This window comes from Cheilinus undulatus, linkage group 8 (assembly GCF_018320785.1).
Source record: "Cheilinus undulatus linkage group 8, ASM1832078v1, whole genome shotgun sequence".
NCBI lineage: Eukaryota > Metazoa > Chordata > Actinopteri > Labriformes > Labridae > Cheilinus > Cheilinus undulatus.
In genome coordinates this window covers 7,359,498-7,379,440 of record NC_054872.1, presented here as the reverse complement: position 1 = coordinate 7,379,440, position 19,943 = coordinate 7,359,498, and the positions used below count along the sequence as shown (strand labels likewise).

Genomic DNA, 19,943 nt, shown 5'->3' with positions numbered 1-19,943 from the left:
CCACTCTTCACTGTTAGGCTATCATAGTGCTGCTGCCCTTATTAAAATGTGGCTTCCTCCTCCACCAATTCATTCACAACATGGTTGCAAGCGACCCTCCACCTCTCACCGCCTTGTCTACAAGACAACACCATGAGCCATCAGCCCTGGTCGTCACAGTTTGGTCAGCCTCGTTACCCTGTCAGTCTCAGACAACATCTGTGTTTTGTTTAAATTTCTTTTTTTTTTTTTTTTTGATAGGACAGCTGAAAAGAGACACAAGATATGGGGGAAGACGTCCACCAAATCTGTACTAACACCAGGAACTGATCCCACAGCAATATGGGCATCTGCTCTAACAACTGAGCCAAATCAGCACCTTTAGATTACATCTTAAGTCATTGTTTACTCAACCCTGGTGTTCACTGTTGATCTAATCAGCCTCAGATGACATTAGCAGGCAACACCACCACCACCAGAGTCTGGATCTTGTTGCCATTTAGAGAAGACACCCTTCTATCACCCGGTGTTCTTGTGGAGTTTAAGCGACAAAGAGACTCTGAAATACTTCAGAGAAAAATTATGACATAACATTTACTATAAAATAATACTCTTGATACTTGCAAATGCTCCAACTTCAAGTAAAATGGCAGCACAGAGAACAAAAATCAAGCGCCCACTTTTGTGCATTGAGGTAAAGAATCCAGGTGACTGACACATCAGCGCAAGTCCTTAGAGGAGGAAGGGGGAAACAGTAAAGCAGTCCAAATAAGGAAGTATTTAGATGTGTGGAGATATGAACACTATTTTGGAGTGATGCACAAAAGGACAATAATGTGACAATGAAGTTAAAACTGTGCCCAGACCAGAAATCTCTCTCTGTCTGGTCTGTGTGAACTCTGCATTGATACTGTCCAGACACCTGCAAAGGCAGCGACACAAAGCTCTTACCTGAAGACCCCCAGGGCCCAGGTGAGGCTCAAGATAACTGCATGAGGCCGACACCTACCAAGCAGCCAACGCATGATTCTCAACGACAATAACAGGCAACGACAAAAGCTGAGATGAATAGGCCTGAAGCAGGCTGGCAGCATACAGCTATGGTGGGAGAAAAACTACCGTCTGTAGCATTGTTCTAGACACATATTTCTGTGAGGTGCTGTTTTAGCCTGATTTTCACTACCTTGCTGTCACATTTTTTATAATCAGAACAGAAACAAAAGATATTTTTAATGTCCTCCTTATTAGAATAAGGGTGTGAAATTATCAGGATGTAGTGACTGTCTTTATTCGGCTTTAATAACCCGACTTGGCTTATCCTAACACATGAAAGATGGACTTGACTCGTGGAGCACATATACTCTAAATCCTGTCTGGTAACATCACTTCATGTGTTGACATCACTCATGTATCCTTACGCCTCTAACTACACAAAATAGTGCCATTACATTACATTTCACTAATGTGGGTATAAACAAGGTTTAACATTGTATTTTTCATTGGCAATAAAAGTTACAGAAGATCTCAGGTGACAAGGAGTAATGCAAAAGTAATGTAGCTAGTTACTTTCAGCTGTGAGTGACTAAGTAAAGTTACTTTTTAGAAAGGAACTAATAATGTGTAATTCTCTTTTCGAAATACCCAAACGCTGATCACAGATCCTCTGAGACTGGATAGCAGTATTAATAAGCAAGAGTTAATGAGTTCAGGTTTTTGTAATAAACAAACCGGGACTTTACGTACTCAGGTTTTGATCTACATCCCTAGCTCTGACAGGGTTTTAAATAGGCCATCACTACTAATTTTGTGTACATACAATAAATAAGCTCCGAGTTATAAGGTTTGAGCCCCGCTACCAGAATCATATTGTTTTGCTGCTGAAATAAATACTTAAAACATGCAAACTTGAGTTGTATGACTAAAACAAAGTAGTGTATAAAGACTGTGTAGATCCTTTATAAAACTACATAAAATTACAACTACAAATACAGACTGCCAAAATTAAGCAACATCATATTTTCATTAATTTGGTGAATACGCCAGCTTTATCGACTGGGATGCTGTGAGGAGTGAGATGAGTATCCCCTGAACATCACATGATGGCATCATAACACACATGCTACAAAAAGCACACAACCTATTTCCAGGCTCTCCTTAACACTGATCCTGCTCTAACTTCTTTCAACTATTGTCAGAAGATTTAAATAACACAAGAGAAAAGAAAAGAAACCATTATTTTTGTAGAGCCAAAGAAAACACTTCTGATAAACCAGCATGATAATATCTGATAAATACTGACGTGTCTCTAATGTGGAATCAGCACCTGCAGGGTGTGGACAGCTCCGTTTAGCCTCTTTGATATGGAGGTGCTGAAGGGTGTATTATTCTGTTCATTTAAACAGAGCTGGTTTGCTAAACTGAACTTTTCTATCAGATGACCGTCCACGTTAACTTACAGGTTTATAGTCTGATCACAGACGACTCTTTGTCTCCCTCATCTTCATGCCTTTTCATTGATAAATACATTAAGAAAGTGAGCTGAGCGGACTAGTTTTTTGTTCTGTTATGCCTCCACATCTACGGCCCGGCCTATTTATTGGAGTACTGAACTACATTTACATTCCCTAAGAACGTTATGGGATTGGAATGAGTACTCCAGTTATTAGTCAAGCCCTCAGGCGTTGCTAGGAAAGTGGAATTGTTGCTTAGTTCAGTGTTAATTTTGCTGACTAAAACTCTGACTAAAAATGTTCATCGACAGCCTTTTTTTCCATGACAAAAACTAGACTAAGACTTACAAAAATAGATCTGTGATGACTAAAACTGACAAAAACTAAGTTTAGTTTTTGTCAAGATGACTTAAAAAAGACTAAAATGTAGTTTAGTTTTTGTAGGACATTCAACATCCATGATATTTTTCCTTTGTGGGTAAAACTGTCAAAAAAACAATGCATCTAAATCTATTCTGCCTCTCAGTTGTAGAAAGCGGGGACCCCAGGTTAAGCAGAGTGCATAAAACACACTACTGTGGTTTGGAACCAGATGTAGGCAAGAAAAAAAAAATGCTTGGACTAAAAGAAAGCTTAAATGTTAAGACTTTCTATTGACTAAAACTACACTAAAATATTCTTGAGTTTTCGTCGACTAAAACTAAAAAGAGTAGAAATAAATAAAATGTGACTAGAACAAAGACATTTCATCTAAAGACTAAGACTGAGACTAAAACTAAAAATAGCAGCCAAAATTTACAATGCTTCAGTTAAACTGTCTATTTTGATCGGCAAACATATGAAATGATAAATAAGTGATTTTTTTTTTTTTTTTGTGCAAGTGAACATAAGCGGGTTCATGCCCAACGGGGTGTCCAATCATCAGGATTAATGGGCTTCGTGGAGGCACTGGGTGTCAGACAGTTCAGGCCTCAACGTCATCAATTAATCCCTGATAATTGGACACCTTGTTGGGCGTTAACCCTTACTTATTGAAACCAGGCAGTGCCAGGATGCCTATCTGAGTAGTCTTCCCAGGACTTTAGGCCTTGGTAGAAAAAGCAGACCTCAGTGGGCCAAAGGGACTCTTTAGGTCCATGAAGAGAAGTTCCTGGACCTAAACGGTTTTGGTACTTTTTATTAAAAATGAATGAAGAGACTGTATAGATGATGTTAATCAATCAATCAAGCAATCAGTCTTTGTTTGTGTAGTGCCAGTTCACAACTGAAGTTATCTCAAGACACTTGTCACTGATGCTGCTGTTGCATATTTAAAGAAAAAAAGGATAAATGTCTAATAATTCAAGAGCTATTTAAGAGCTAAGAGGTGAAACATTCAAGGAGAAACAGGCATTCAGCATCACAGCAGCTCTTACCACCAGCACCTATTACTTGTAGTGACCTGAATGTTTTACACCAGGAAACATTAGAATGTTTGTTTTTTCTATGTGCTGACTGCAAATAAACCCGAGTGTTTCTAATGTAGTACAGTCATAAAGTCTTAAATGCTCAGCAGAACCAGACCAACCATGGCACTTTGTCTCACCTCCAGACAGATACGTAGATGATGATGAGTAGTAACAAAGTGAGCGAGGAGACTCCACAGCCGACGATCAGCGTCACAGACGGCAGCTGTGTCTTATCCATGTTCTGAAAAACAAAAGACAGAGCAAACAGGAAGTGAAGGAGTGTTGCGGTCACGTCTCCTCGTCTTCTTATGACACCATCATGATTCAGCAGTTGTATTTGTTTACCTGAGCTCAAAATGTCATCTTATTCTACACGAGTGTCTGAGAGTTCACATCAGCAGTGTGATGAATCGAAATGTAGTGAAAAAGCTCCAAAACAAAGTCGGAGAGAAACTTCCAGATCCGTGGTGTGTGCAGACTTTGACAGGAGCTGTCAGACCATGAATACAAAAGCAGAAAAATTCCCTGCTGGCTCCATTTGTTGGGAGCTCACCTCCTAACTGGGTCACTCATGGTTCAGATGCAGTGGACTACATTTTCTTTAGCATCACTTCAGTCTCTGTCAGGCTTTTTAAGAGGCCACAGAGCACAGACACCATCACTAACGCTTTAAACACGCTGAGAATGAAGTCTTCTATCAAACTGGAAAAACACAGAGTCTCTTAACCTCAGAAATGTCTGAGGGAATCCAAACTGTGGGAATTTGAAACTACAACACTGGAACATTCAGTGGTGTTTTCTCAACATTGTTACTATCATGGACAATCTTTAAAGATACTCAACAATGACACTAGTTTATAGGTGCCTTTAAAGAGAGCCAACACATAAAGACATCCTTTTTAATTCTGGGCAGTGCTTGGTTTGATAACATGTTTCCTGTTGCACCAGCCAAATTTTCTTACAGTGGAGTCAGCAGGCAGCTCCTGCCAGCTGAACTGAACCATCACAAGTCCAAAAGCTCAAATCTGCACCAGTGATCTGTTCTACAGTGAGAGGAGACAGCTCTGAATCCTCCAAGCTCTCATATTTTTATGTTTCTGCTGTGTCATTAATACTAGAAATATAACTGTGTCAACTAAATCACTGTACTCATTCATATTTGAAGATCTTACAAATCATATACAGCTACAGAAAGAGCCTGACAGCAGGCACTGACTATGGGAGTAATGGGGGGTTGTTGCTCTAAAAAAGATGCATGGTCTCAGATACACACATTACTAGGAAATGTAAGGCTTTTTAATGTTGCAGAACAGGGAATGAAGATCCAGGATTATGAAATCTAACTAAAAGGATACAGCAGAAGTGACATGGAATCTTCAGTCTTCTACAGAGAATCTCCAATAAATCTACCGACCATCAGTCAAATTTAACCAGGCCAGCCCAGTGCTATTTGGATGTGGTTTGTAGCATCTTAATCCAATCACAGCCACAAATAAATGACAAACAACGTAAACTGGATTTTTCTTTTATGTTGCATATGCGTCACCCTTAAATGTTTCAAGGAAAAAGCCATCCAGACCTTCCTGGCCCCATGTGAAAAAGTCCCCACCCTTCTTGTTAAACTATGATTTAACCATGATTGACCATATTTGTTGGAAAGCTGATTTCAGTTTGACCAGCCACACCCAGGCCTGATTTCTGCCTGACCTGTAAATCCCTTAAATACACCTGTCTGACAAAGTGAAGTAGGCTAAAAGATCTCAAAAAGCAACACATCATGCTTCCATCTAAAGAAATTTAAGAACAGATGAGAACAAAAGTCAGTGACATCCATCAGGCCAGAAATGGCTACAAGGACATTAAGGCACTGGGACTCCAGCCAACTATGCTGAGAGCTAGTATCCACAAATGGGGAAAACTTGGAACAGTGGCGAACCTTCCCAGGATGGCCAACATACCAAGTTTACTCCAAGAGCGCATCGACAACTCATCCAGGAGGTCACAAAAGAACCCTGAACAACATCTAAAGACCTGCAGGCCTCATTTGACTCAGTTGAGGTTGGTGTTAAAGATTCAACATTAAAAGGAACCCTGCATGATCAGACAAGTTGATCTTGTTGGATAGATATTTACATCTCTCAAATGTATACTGAACTAAATAACTCACTAAATATCTCAGATATCTGCAGTTTGAGTAAATTTGAGCTCATAAACTCACCAGGAGGCCGCCATGTTTTGGTCCGTGTGACGTCACAGTGCGCAGCGATCTTCGCCATTGTTATTAACCATTTTTCAGATAGTTTTCTGCTTGTAGCTGTAGCTGCCATGACAGCTTTCATACCAGACACGAGTTTACTGCGTGTTGGTTTGGCCTCCCTGCTGTCAAAGCTCTGTGACCCTCTTGGTCATTCCTCCTACGTTTTACCTCAATAAAGCTCCCTACAAGTGAGATACAGTGTATAGTGGAAGCGAGCTTTTCAAAATTAAAGCAGTATGTACATACAAACGGAGTTTCTCCGAAGAAATACTAAAGTGGATTTTTACTATGAAAAGAATAAACCGGAAGTGCTTTGGTTCTGTGTTTATCTTTACCTGAACCATGTGGAAACAGAAAGCTTCATAAAGAGTAGAAGTTTGGGGAACAACTTTATTAAACAGACGCACTTAGCTTGTGGCCTTCATCTGGTTCATCAAGAAACTGATTTATAAAAGATTCTGCAGATGTGGATGGAAATATTTGCTACAACAAGGTAAATATGGCACTCTATTTATCATTTTCCTGTCTAGATGTACAGATAACTGCTCGTGGTGCAAATAAAAAAAAGAAGAGACCTCAAATTTTAGAATTCTCTGTGTGTGAGACATGCTGCATCTCTGAGATGCAGCCTTAACTCTGGCTGCCAGTCTGCAACAGCGGTTACTGCATAGGAACGGCCAGCTCTGCGGAACTGTGACGTCACAGCGCATGGCGGTCTCCTGGTGAATTTATAAACTCAAATTACTCAAAATGCAGATATCTAGGGAGTTTTTAGTTCAATATGTATATGAGAGATGCAAATATACATCCAACAAGATGAACTGGTCTGATCGTGCAGAGCTCCTTTTAAGAAAGAGACTGGGCCGAAGCGGAAACCAATGCTGACCAAAAAGAACTAAAAACATCCTGATGATACCCAAGACTTCTGGGAAAATATTCTGTGGACTGACGAGACAAAAGATGAATTTTTTGGAAGGTGAGCATCCCATTACATCTGGAGTACAACTAGCACAGCACTTCATCAAAAGAACATCATCCCAGCAGTCAAACATGGTGGTGGTAGGGTGATGGTTTGGTGTTACTTTTCTGCTTCAGGACCTGAACCACCTGCAGAAAGTGATGGAACCATGGATTCTCCTCCCTACCAGAAAATCCTGAAGGAGAATGTCTGACCATCTGTTCATGACCTCAAGCTTGAACACACTCGGGATGTGAAGCAGGACAATGATCTGAAACATACCAGCTAGTCCCCCTCTGAATGGTTAAAAAAACCACAATGACAGTTTTGGAGAGGCCTAGTCAAAGTCTGGACTTAAATCTGATTGGGATGATTTGGCACGACCTTAAACAGGCCTTTCATACTGGAAAACCACTAAAATATTTCTGCAAAGAAGAGTGCGACAAAATTCCTCCTTAGCAATGTGAAAGACTTATCACCATTTTTAACAAAGGCTTCATTGTAGTTGTTATGAAAACCAAGTATTAGATTTTGGTGGCGATGACTTTTTCACATTGGGCCAGGTAGGGTTGGATGGATTTTTTTCCCTTATTGAATAAAATCATAATTTAAAAACAGCACCTTGTATTTACTCAGGTTATCTATGTCTAACATTAAAATTTATTTGATGAGCTGCAACATTTAAGTTTGACAAATATGCAAAAAAAAAAGGGACAACAATTTTTTCACAGCACTGCATCTCATCAAACCACTACGAGGAAATGGTTCACATTGAAAATATGCAGGTAAAATGCATGTTTTTGAATAATATATTGTCTTGCAGCCCTTCTTTTGATCCAACCTTAATCCATGGGGTTGAAGAACAAACAGCAGCCTGAGACAGTGGCTGCAGAGAGACTGTGAGCACGTAGACTGTACAGAGGAGAGTTTATGGTGGTAACTGGAGTTCACAAACAAACAAATACACACAGAGACACAGCAGAGGAAGCCCAGCACTACAGCCTCAGGGAGCCGTGAACTCCACTAAAAGAATTTCAGTGGTACAGCTTTCAGCAAGAGGCTTTTCTGCCCTGACAAGAAGACAATTATGGGAGGAATCCAGTGTGCAGACATGTGGGTATCTGGTATCTACAGCTGGAGACAAGTCAGCAGGCTGGCAGCTTCCAGGGCCTCGGCTGCAGACCAAGGTGACTTCAAGGTGCTTCATGAATAAACCACGATGCTGCAAATCAGCAGAAACACACACACACACACACACACACAGTACCCACATACACACTAACACAGATGAGCTCACAGGCCTGGTGATGGCAGAAACACACACAATACAAATATGAATAAAACCTTTCCTTGTCTTTGAACCTGACGGCTCCACGCCACTCCCCACACTACAGCACACACTGTCTCGGTTTCCATGGCTACGCTGCAACATGGCAGCAGCAGTGGGACTATTGTTGTTTGTCTAAAGCTGTTTGTTTATGCTTTTGCAGCTTGGGATTTGCCAATATTGATCTCTAAAAATAGGCCATTAATTAAAAATGACGCTCTTGACATTCATTTGATTTTTCTTCTTTTTCAAGAAATCCAAACCAGCAAAGCCTTGAAAACATTTGCAGAGAAGAGAGTAGATATTTACTCAGAGATAACTTTTAAACTTTGAATCACAACAAGTAGAATGCAAGAATAAAGCAAGCGGGAGTAAAACAATAGAGCTGAGTAAAAAAATGAAGACAAAAGCAGGGTGTATCTCTTCCTCTCTTCTTTCATCAGTCCAGCATCAGCATACATGAGTCCCTTGTCTTACCTACTGGTCCTGGGTTGGTCATGAGTCAATTTAAAGGCTCACATACAGAGATGGATAAACATTGGGGTTAGAGAAGTTGCAATACTTCTTCAACTTGCAATGTGTCAAAATACCAGTTTGATACTTATGCCCATGGTTTTATAATACAATAATAATTATAATAATAATAATCACCAATATGAGTCCTAACACTGATGCCAAGTAAAAGTGAAGGGATAAATAAATAAATAAAGCTTTGCAGTGGTCAGAGGGTGGACATGAGAGCACCCTAACATGAGGGAGTCTCCCCCTTCCTCAGTGCAGGAGATAATTGGCTGAGTTTATAGCCTGCCTTGTGTCCAGGTTTGATGCGTGCGCCGGGGCCAAGTTAATTAAATCCCTCTGATTAATCTGCACTGCAGTGAGTCCCTTCTCTAAAAGCAAAAGGAGGGGAAAAGGATTACGAGTGCACTGGAATGGAAAGGTGTCTGCTGAGACGGGCAAACTTTTACTTCCTCCTCAGCCAATGACAGCGCCCGGCTGGATGTCTCATGCTGCGTCCAAACGAGAGCGCTCCCATCCAAAATAAAGTGACCAGATTGCATTATTCCACATGAGCAGAGACAGATACGCTCCAGCTCTCTCCACTTAGGAGGTCCACTGGAAGTCATTTCCTCTAGAAATCTATCAGAGGAAGCTGCTGCCCATATCACCGGTAAACAAATATGAATGCTTAAACAAGATGTAGAGTTATCAGCTACACTCACTGAATGATGAAACCACTGACGCAAACAATCATTAAGAAAAGGCACACTGCAGGTGACGGGAGATCAGAAATTATACATGAGATTATAGGACATTGATCCTGTGACTGATAATTCCTGAATAGATTTACTCTTTTCTGACAAAACTGAAATAAATGAAGTCTATACGTCATTACACATTAGAAGCTTGATTGTTGAATATGGGCATTCTTTCTTATTGATTGTCATGTATCGTTGTTAATCAGATATTTTCCTGCTTATTGAGATAATAAAAAAGGCTGAGTGATACGGACCTATATGGACCTAATAATGTGCAAATATACTGGTTATGTGCAATTGCGACTGAAATTATGACATAATCCATAAATGGTATCATGAGTCTACTGGCTTGGTTATCAAGGAAAATGCAAAGAATAACGGCAGTTCTATAAATGATGAAAAATGATAGTTGTATTATTCAAATCAAAACATACAAAAACTGTAATTTTTATGGTACTGCTTTCAAAATAATCAAATCGTCCTTCCAAGAAAAAAGTTTTTCCTTTTTTGACGATTAATGTTGCTCTACAAAGTGCAACAGTGACACTACGGTAAACTCAAAGGCCTTTTGTAAACCTTCCATGTACTACTTAATAAAGCTGGGAAATTAATCAAAATTTAAATCATAATAAGTCCTTTTTAATTTTTAAATTGAAAAAAAATGATTTTCTGAACTAAAATGAGAATGACATAAAAATGATCATTCCCTTTAGTACAACAGTTCAAATCCAATTTTCAATATATCTCAAAATAATCTCAAAATAATCGCAATCAGATATTTTTTTTCCAAAATCATTCAGCTACAGTTTGATCTTTCCAATAGGGTTCGACTGATATTGATTTTAAGGGCCAATATGGATACAAGTTACAAGTAGCACATGAGACCGATAAGTGAAACCTCAAACTGATATACATTTATCATGATGTAAAAAACTAATGTGGCAAAAAAAATTGCATGATCAAAAAATTAAGCAAAGTAAACGATTTAGCTTAAAATTTATCTGCATGATAAATGGCTCCAAGCAACATAGTAACAGCAGAAAAACAGGAAGTGATATCACAGGTTTAGTGTGCCACTGGCACTCAGATTACATGTTGATTGGCTGGTACTTATGGGACATCAAACCATAATGTATTTAATACAGGAAATTTGGTGAGACTGTAGAGAGTGTAAGCAAAGCCAGAGGGGAAGACACACTTTGCAGTGAAACCAGAGTCGTGCTCTTTATTGATTATCAGTAAAATAAAATGCCTCTATAATCAGCCAGGCTGATAATCAGTCGATCCCTACTGTGTTTGTTAAAATATAGAATGATTTATTGCTGGTGTTTGTTGAAAAATACGTAACATAAGAAACTTGAGAAATAATTATATATTAAATCACAATGGCAGTATTTGAAAAATAAAAAAAAGAATCAAGATAAGATTGTTTTCCCAAATTGCTCAGCCCTAATTAATACAAAAATATTTGCGGACTTTCCTGCGATTATGTAATTGATTGCAATTAGATTGATTGTGCAGCATTAATGTGGGCCCCACATGAATTATTCTGCAATTATTCATCACAACAACGATAAAAGCACTGAGCACCTTATATTTAACCTGACACGCCAGATGGATTTGTTTCACACATCCATCTGGTAAACCACTCACAGACAGCATTTGGGAAAGGGCAGAGGCTTTAAACTCAGAGGGTGATTGGATGAACGCTCTGCCTGTCACATCTTTAAGGGCCAATCAGAGCAACAAAACGCGTGACGTAGCCGTTACTGACCAAAACTTCATAGAGAACTGCATAACCATGGTGACTGTAGACATGTCAGTACAAGACTTCTGTCATTTTTAAAAAGAAAACAACTTACTGCTGTTCTTCAGATGAGGAAATGTCGTCAACTTCTGAAAAAACTGACGCTACAGCAGCATCCACGCTAATGTCTTCCACCATAACTGTACCGGCTTCTTGTAACCGCTCGCTTATGTCACGACTCTGCCGCACCCCAAAGCACTGCCCCTCGACACTGATTGGTCCTGTCACTTTCTAACTGGGCCCAAATGGTTCAGACGGGAGCTTAGTAAGATGTATTCCCCACTGAGAAACACGGAAACGGGCGTATCCATCTGCTGTGCAGGGTTACCTTATCTTAACACAGTCTGTTATTTAGCTGGCTAACTGTTCCTTCATTCGGAATTAGCCACCAGCTACAGCTTATTTAAAGTAACATAAAAGTGATTAGTGACAGAAACAGTAAATGTAATCCCAGATTTCTGCCTCTACTGCTCTGACACACAGTTCACTGGCATGGCTATGAGCTGGAATGGTTGTTTTAGTGTTGCTTGAATCAGAAGCAGCAGGAACAGACATCTTTCCACCTGATGATTATGCTGGGGCTGTCTCTCAGTGCAGCGATGGTACTCCATGCTCTCTGCTAGCATCAAGAGGCTAAAGTTCAGCAAAGAATTCGATTATAGGCACATTTACTTCACACCAAGTTTGCCTCAATAATAGACTAAACCTTTAATTTTGTTAGACTTTTATTTTGAAGAGCCATACCAGGAAATGGAGTATACATATGTAGATTATAGCAGCTACTAAGCAGCAAAGATGTCTGATGAATGCAACGAAAAGGCAACCTGCTCTTGTTTGACTGCAGAACTTGATGTTATAGAAACAATAAATGTAGATTTTTTTCCTGTGTTTGACTCTGAAGAGGAAACATTTACATATCAAAAAATGTGTGCCATGGATGTTTTGGTGCCTCAGGAGATAAAGTGCATGTGCATGGCTGCATCCTTGAATACAAACATGCAGACACTGCAGTGGCCTGAAGTCTGCAGACTCCGGGAAGCGGTGTTAACGTGATTGTTTGTTGTTAGATTGTGGTCTAATTGGACAAAGTGGCGTGTCACTACATCTGCACACTCCTGACAGTTGATTTAAAGTGAGGAAAAAGGAGACAGAGATCTAAAACATCCAAAGTGGTGTTCATTCATCCTCACCCCCAACAAACTCACTGGTTTCAGAGTGCCAGTAAACTGGGCTCAGGTTTTGGGTCTTTTGAATGCTCCACATTATTTTCTCTGTTTTTCCTTCTACAAGCCTGCAGCGGTGTTGGACTGAGCAAAATGGACACAAGAGGTGGCAGCGAGAGAGTAAATGATGTGGCAAGTGGAGGGAGAGGGGGAGAGCTAAAATATAATGCAGCATCAGAGCATGAAAAATGGTGTGATGAAATGACTAAGGGGCAGAGACAGGAGGGATGAGAGGAAGAGAGGAGCGAGGGGGGAGACAGAGAAAAAAAAAAAAAGAGAGGCTGGGGTGTTTATCATGCTGGGGCTGTAGCAGGCTAGCTACAGAAAGAGAGGCTGGGCCGTTTAGAAGCTACTATGTGTTGCATTGGGAATAATTAGCATGGCAGCCATGGCTGTCACACAAAATAATGGAACGTGGGGGAAAGATGGCAGAATGAGGAAGGAGAGGGGTTGCCTTTCCTTCATATGAGGCAGAAAGAGCCGCCACTGTTTAGCTTCCTTGGTGTGTGGAGCTTCCAGGCCGCAGCAGAGTGGTGAACGGGTTGTCAACAGCACAGGTGGAGGCAGGCTGCAGGGAGGACAACACACTGAGGACGCCCCACGAGTGGTTCAGTGATAATTATCAGCTGATAATCATACATCTACCTGATTTACCTGTGTGAGATATACTTAGAGCTGCTGCTACGCTAACAGCTCTGTGCACAGCAGTCCTTTAGACTGATAATGTTAGCATGGTTACATCTCACAATGGCAAATCTAAATACATTCTCTATCAAAAGAAGAAGGGGCGCTGTGTAAAATGTAAATAAGAACAGAATGCATTTACTAAAAAAATCTCATAATCCCATATGTCTTCCATTCCGTGAAAAAAATTAGTTCATTTTGAATTAGATGGCAGAAACACCTAAAAAAAGTATGGACAGTGCAACAAAAGGCTAGAAAAGTAAGTGCCATTGCGTTAAAAACCAGGCATATTTCTCTACTGGAAATCATCGCATGGGCTCAGGAATTCTTCAACACAGTTGGCTGTGCCATCAACAATGCACAGGATCAAGAAATGCTTGGCGTCATCACTGGACCAAAGCTTATTTAAAATGGACTGAGGCAAAATGGAAAACTGTTCTGTGGCCAGATGAATCAAAATTTGAAATTCTGTGTGGAAACCATGGATGCTGTGTCCTGAAGAGTAAAAAGGAGAGGGACCATCCAGTTTGCTGTTAAAGCACAGTTCAACAGCCTGCATCTCTGATGGTATGCAGTTAGATTAGTGCCTATGGTGTGGAAAACATCTGGAAAGGCACTGTCGATGCCTTGTTCCTACTTTTTTGAGATGTACTGCTTCAAAATGATCTAAGGTTTTTCATTAAATAGTAAAATGTCCCAGTTTCAACTATCAGATTTGACAATCATTACATTCTGTTTTATTTACATTTTACACAGCGCCCCAACTTTTTGGGAAATTTGGTTGTACATTAGGTTAACTGGTGACTCTAAATTGGCCGTAGGTGTAAATTTCAGCGTGCCTGATCGTCTGTCTCTATATGTTAGCCCTGCAATTGACTGGTGACCAGGGTATTCCCCGCCTCTCGCCCAATGACAGCTGGGATAGTCTCCAGCCCCCTGTGACCCCCCCAACGGAATAAGCGTTACAGAAAATGGATGGATTGATGTAGATAATATTATTATACATCACTCATATCAAGACTATGATTATTTTGGTCTGTTTGCATGCTTAAATATACAACACAATCAAGAATCTACATCATGCTACATTCTACTAAAAATAATATGCTACATCTCTTGGGTACTAAAAACATTTTAGTACAAAAAAAATCATCCATCTATCTACATCTACTTCTCCAGTATCCAGTGGTAGCAGGCTGAGCAAGCTGACCCAGACATCTGATACCACAGCAGTGTTTTAAAGCTCCACTCAGGAGATTCTGAGGTGTTCCCAGGACAGAAGCTCTAGGTCCAGCAATGGACTCCTCCCAGTTAGAGGCTTCCCAAAAACCTCCAAAGAGAGGCAACCAGGAGGGGTAGCCATAAGAAAGTTGACCAAAGTGCTGTACAATAAAAATTATAAGAAACAAAAGAACAAGGCCAATCATAAAAGAGGATTTTAAAAATGGCCATTGGAGAGTGGAGACCAATTCTCATGTGAAGCCAAAAGCAGGAGAATAAAAGTATGATTTTGAGTTTGATTTAAAGACATGTAGAGGCAGAGCAATCCAGAGCTTCTGTGCAGTGACTCATAGTTCCTAAGCTTCTCAGGATATTTTAGGATATATCAGGATAATTTGACCTCAGGACAGTCAGAAGCAACTGATGAGTGGATCTGAGTGCCTGTGATAAAATATGGCATTTTAAAAGGTCAGAAAGATAGGAAGGAGGACCCATTTAAAAACGTATGTCAATAATACATTTTTAAATAAACACAGCTAAAACTCACAGGGATAAAGAGAGAGGCTAATAATTATGTAAGTTAAAAGACGAGCTGCAGGTCGTGAACAAGCTGTATCGATTATCTCATTCTTTAGTCACTACAAAAAGCTCACAACCACGCTACCACTCAGACTCTACATCCCCAAATGCCGTGTGATAGACAACAAATTACTGCAGATATGGGGTTAGAGGAGCTCACACAAAGTGGCCTTCACTGGACATTCTCCCTCGCTAATTTAATGAGGTTCATTCAAGTTGATGACCATCCACCCTACGAGACTCCAACTGATAGTAGGCGAAAAAAAAACAATATCACCGGGATAATTTCTGCCAAAAAAAGAAAAAAAAACAACACCGAAGCAAAAAACGCATCAGCTCAGCCTCAGTAACATACAGAGCGATGCAGTGATGGAAATCACTTCTAAATCCTGTCAAACAAAAAGATGCTAAACACAGTTTTAAAACATCTTAAATGGTATTAATTACAAAGAAGCTTAAGTAATTGATACTGAATCTATGCAGTGTGATGGTTTCATGGGATTTTCATGCAAACATATCCATGGATGTCTATATTCATATTAAGTTTTTATTTAATATCTGTTTTTGTTGATGTTGTGCCACTTGTAATTATTCTTTAATTTCACTGATTATTTCTGGTCATTTTGGTTTAGATGTGTGCTATCATATGTGTATCATATGTGACAAACATGAGTGTGGTTGTGTGATTATATTGTCACAGTGTAAACAGTGACCACAGGATGAATAGCTTCCAGTGAATGCTGACGCTAATGGACTCCAAATAAACAAACAAACATTATCAGCCACTACTCAAACAGAGTCCCCTAATCTCAAATATGCAACTGATAAATCATAACATCAAACATATGACCCTTAGCTGCCACATTATTGCCACCTGCAACAGTCCCAGGCTCTATAAAAGCTCCAGGTAGTGGCATCGTATATGCTACCTACACAAAGTCCACATTCAATCCCACACTGGCGCTAGTTAAGTTGCAACCAGAGTTTGGTCATTGTGTGGTTAAACCAAGGTGACATAAGGCTCATCTTTACTAACATCCAAACTAATCAACCAGACTGATTTTGAGTGGTAAAATTGCCAATAACACAAGATGTGATAAATGAAAGAGAACACACTTTTCATTAGGATGTCACTGATCCAACACACAAGCATTTATGTTAATAAATAACATCCCATTGGGCATTTCAGGGGCCCCTGATATCAATCATGTGATATCAAGGTCAAATCTTTCTATTCTTTCAAGTACAGAGTGATGGTTATAACTTAATAAGGAGATCACATTAAAGTTAAATGGATCAAATAGCCTTGCAAAGCAAATGAATTTGCCAGACTCCATGTCTGTCATCTTGAAAAGCTCCAATCTACAACATTTGTGCTGAACAGCACCCTGCTCGGACCAATCAGCATCATTTGAGGAGATTGATATGGGCGGGGTTTAGTTGTACTAGCCAATTGTAATGGTTGCCTCCAGTGCATTGATTATCTTGGATATAGCTACAACATAACAGCAGTTTCATCAGAACTGGACCACATTTCTGTAAGAAATAAAGCGTAAAACAACACTTAAAGTTTTTAATGGTTGAAAAAATGTTTTCCCTCTTTTGCCAACTTGCTTCAGCATGATTTTGTGATCGTTACAGGGTGGTAGGTTGTACTGTAAGTGGTTGTATACAATGGCTGCTAGTGGAGGGATAAGCTTGGACTTAGCCACAGCAACGGTTTGTTAGAAATTGACCACATTTCTTCAATAAAACAGAGAAAAGAGCCACACTGAAAGTTTTTTAGGACAGAAAAGATGTTTTCACTCTTCTCCCAGTCTGCTTCAGCATGGGTTTGCAATGAATACGAGTGGGAGATACACTGCCTGTGTATCCTGCAGCAGAGATAGCTATTAGCTCGGATGTAGCTGTAGGAAAGCGGCAGCTTAAACAGAACTGGACCGCATCTTCCTTTGAAACAAGAACTATAAGTCACACCGAACACTTGTATTGACAAGAAGATGTTTATTCACATCTCTAGACCGGTCTTGGCATAAATTTACTCACCGAAGAGCTCCACCATTCACAACTACGGCAGCGGTAGCCTGTCAGTTCAATAGAAGCCTGTCACGATTGTGACAGAATTTTCCTCCAATCAGTTTCTGAGAATTATTTTGAAAAGCCCTGCCCTTCCCAAACGCTTTCTATGGGAGCCTTCCTGGATGAATATGAAATATATCCATGTAGTAGATGAAGCAGTCTATCTTGTCTGTCTGTCTCATATCAGACCTGTACATTAAATGCAGAAATGTATTGACTAGTTAAGACAAAAATAAAAATAATTCAAGTCCTGCTCGAGTCTGAAACAGTGGTTAGTACAAGTTAGTTTGAGGTCAGTTCTGTGTGACTGGCATACCCCACTCCTTCGACTCTCTGGTGTGATGAGGTAAAATAACTTGTAGAACAGTTTTCTTGTTGCATGCGTGACATGTTGAACTGTACACTCCTGTGTTGAGTTACACTCTGTCTGATGGCTGCTGCTTCAACATGCTTATATTGTTTGGGAGGAAGTTGCATAAGTGTTTGTGACGTGATGCACGGGTTGAGCCACCTATTACAGATCCTTAAATACTATGCATTACTGTTTTTTCCCCAAAACAGAATCTCAGTCCACATTGAATAGTAGATTCTGTTTTTATTGACCAATACTGCAAACCTGACATGCCACATAGACTGCTTCATATATCCACTGCAAGCATGTATTTCACATTAATCTGGGAAACCCATACAAAGCATTTGTGAAGGGCAGGACTTACAAAATAAATAAATAAATAAATAATAAATAAAAAGATCCTCAGATGGTGATTGGATAAAACTTGTTCCGAGGCGAGTCAGGAGAAGAGTGAAAAACGTCTTCTCTGCCAAGAAATCTTTGTGGTTTGGATCTTTGCTCTTGGTTTAATGAAGAAATGTGGCACAATTCTGACAACACTACCGCTTTTGTACTGCTAATAGCTTCAGGGGTTGTAGCTATCATAAACACCAGCTTAAAGTAGAACTTAACCCCAACCCTAACGATCTTAACCCATGCTGAAACAAGTCAGGAGAGGTGAAATCATCTTTCCATCAATGAAAGTCTTTGATGTGGCTCGTTGCTCTTCATTTATTGAACAAATGTGGTGCAGTTCTGATAAAACTGCCGCTACATCAAGCTATTGCTATCAGCTTTAAGTACAACTTAACCCCGCCCATAGCTACTGCCTTGATCTCCTCAAATGCTGACTGGTCTGAAGACCGTTTGATTTGGCACAAAGTTGTGGATTGAAGCTTTCATGATGGATTTCCCTGATGGCAGACTGGCAAATCCAGCCAATTTGCAAGGTTACAATTCTGTGATACCGTCCGCAATTCCGTGAACGCTGGAATCACAGGGCCCTAGGGCCCAGCCATAGGGGGGCAGACATATCCTCATAAACATAACATGTATTTGTGGTGCCAACATTACACATGAAACATAGCTGCAAAGAAAGCATGAGAAAAAAAATCTGAGCTGAGAGCTTAGAAAGAGTCAAACCAAAAATTAGATTCAACCCAAACAGAGGATGAGTCACCAACATGGTTTAGTATGAGGCTGGGCAATGGGCAGCCTGAGGGACACATGCGCCCCACTGCCCCTCCTCACTCACTGTAGCCCAGAAGTCAATGTCAAATATCCAAAATTTAAACATGCAGAAAACAGGACGTAAAGGATTTAAATCTGAGTTGACAGTCAAACACCAGACACAAAGACTGAGCGCACTAGAACAGTGGTTCCTAAACTTTTCCTGCCAGGCTCCCCTTTGGTGGTTGCACGTATATAAGCTTCTTTAGCTTCCTTTAGCTCTGACTGTAGTATTCCTAGTTACTGAATGGTACAAAAATCATATTTCGGATCTCACAGCACAAATGAATCACACCGTAGCATGTTAGCATGTATAGAGGCATACATTTATGAATCCACATACTCACATACCTCCCTCTTGGCTCTCTTCTTCAATGAAAACCGCGGCTCTTTCCAACAAACCGCACAAATCAAACATACACAAATGGAGCTGGTAAACCTGAGCCTTTAGATGAGTGAAATCCACAGTTTCAGCGGCCTAGCCTCGCTTCTAGGCCATGCAGCAGAAGCAGCAGCAGCATGAACAGCACGCCGCCTGCTATGTCTTTAAGACATCCTCGCTGCCCATGCTGTTACCAGGGCAACTAGTGAACAAACTGCTTCTGAGGCAATTTCCAGTCTAATAATAACTAATCGCAGTGAATGAAAATCCCCAACAAAGACGCTGCCCTTTCCCCAAAGAAACTGGGGCAGGTTTGACTCACAGGGACAGTGCAGAGGTTTCAGCAGACACTTCATCATCATACATGCACAGCTGGCTCACTGAGCTCAGCTGCAGCCATGATGTAAAGGAAGTGTGTTCTGTGGTTTACAGTAGGGCTGGGCAACACAGACCATTATAAAATAAATATTGATAAAGGATATGTTGCTCTATAATTTGAAGTTATTAGAAATGCATTATATATCTAAGGGCTGAAAGATGCTGGAAAAACTGACACAATATCTTTTTTAAGTAAAAAAAAATATATACCTGATAAATACCATGCATTTTAATATAAATTAATTAATTTGTGATCTTCAGAGTTCAAACCTAAAGTTTCTCCTACTTCCATCATACATCCTAGTCCACTGACAGGGACTCTGGCACGCACATGGACCAGAAAGAGGAAAG

General features: G+C 40.2%; 1 protein-coding gene across 1 annotated transcript in view; it reads right to left on the bottom strand.

Annotated features, from left to right (window-relative positions):
* Nucleotides 1–19,943, bottom strand: part of adgrb1a (adhesion G protein-coupled receptor B1a) — a 151,601-nt gene that overhangs the window by 49,823 nt on the left and 81,835 nt on the right. The window contains exon 16 of the mRNA XM_041793579.1: nucleotides 4,015–4,118. Within this exon, the coding sequence (XP_041649513.1) occupies nucleotides 4,015–4,118 (104 nt within the window). The remainder of the gene's footprint in view (nucleotides 1–4,014; nucleotides 4,119–19,943) is intronic.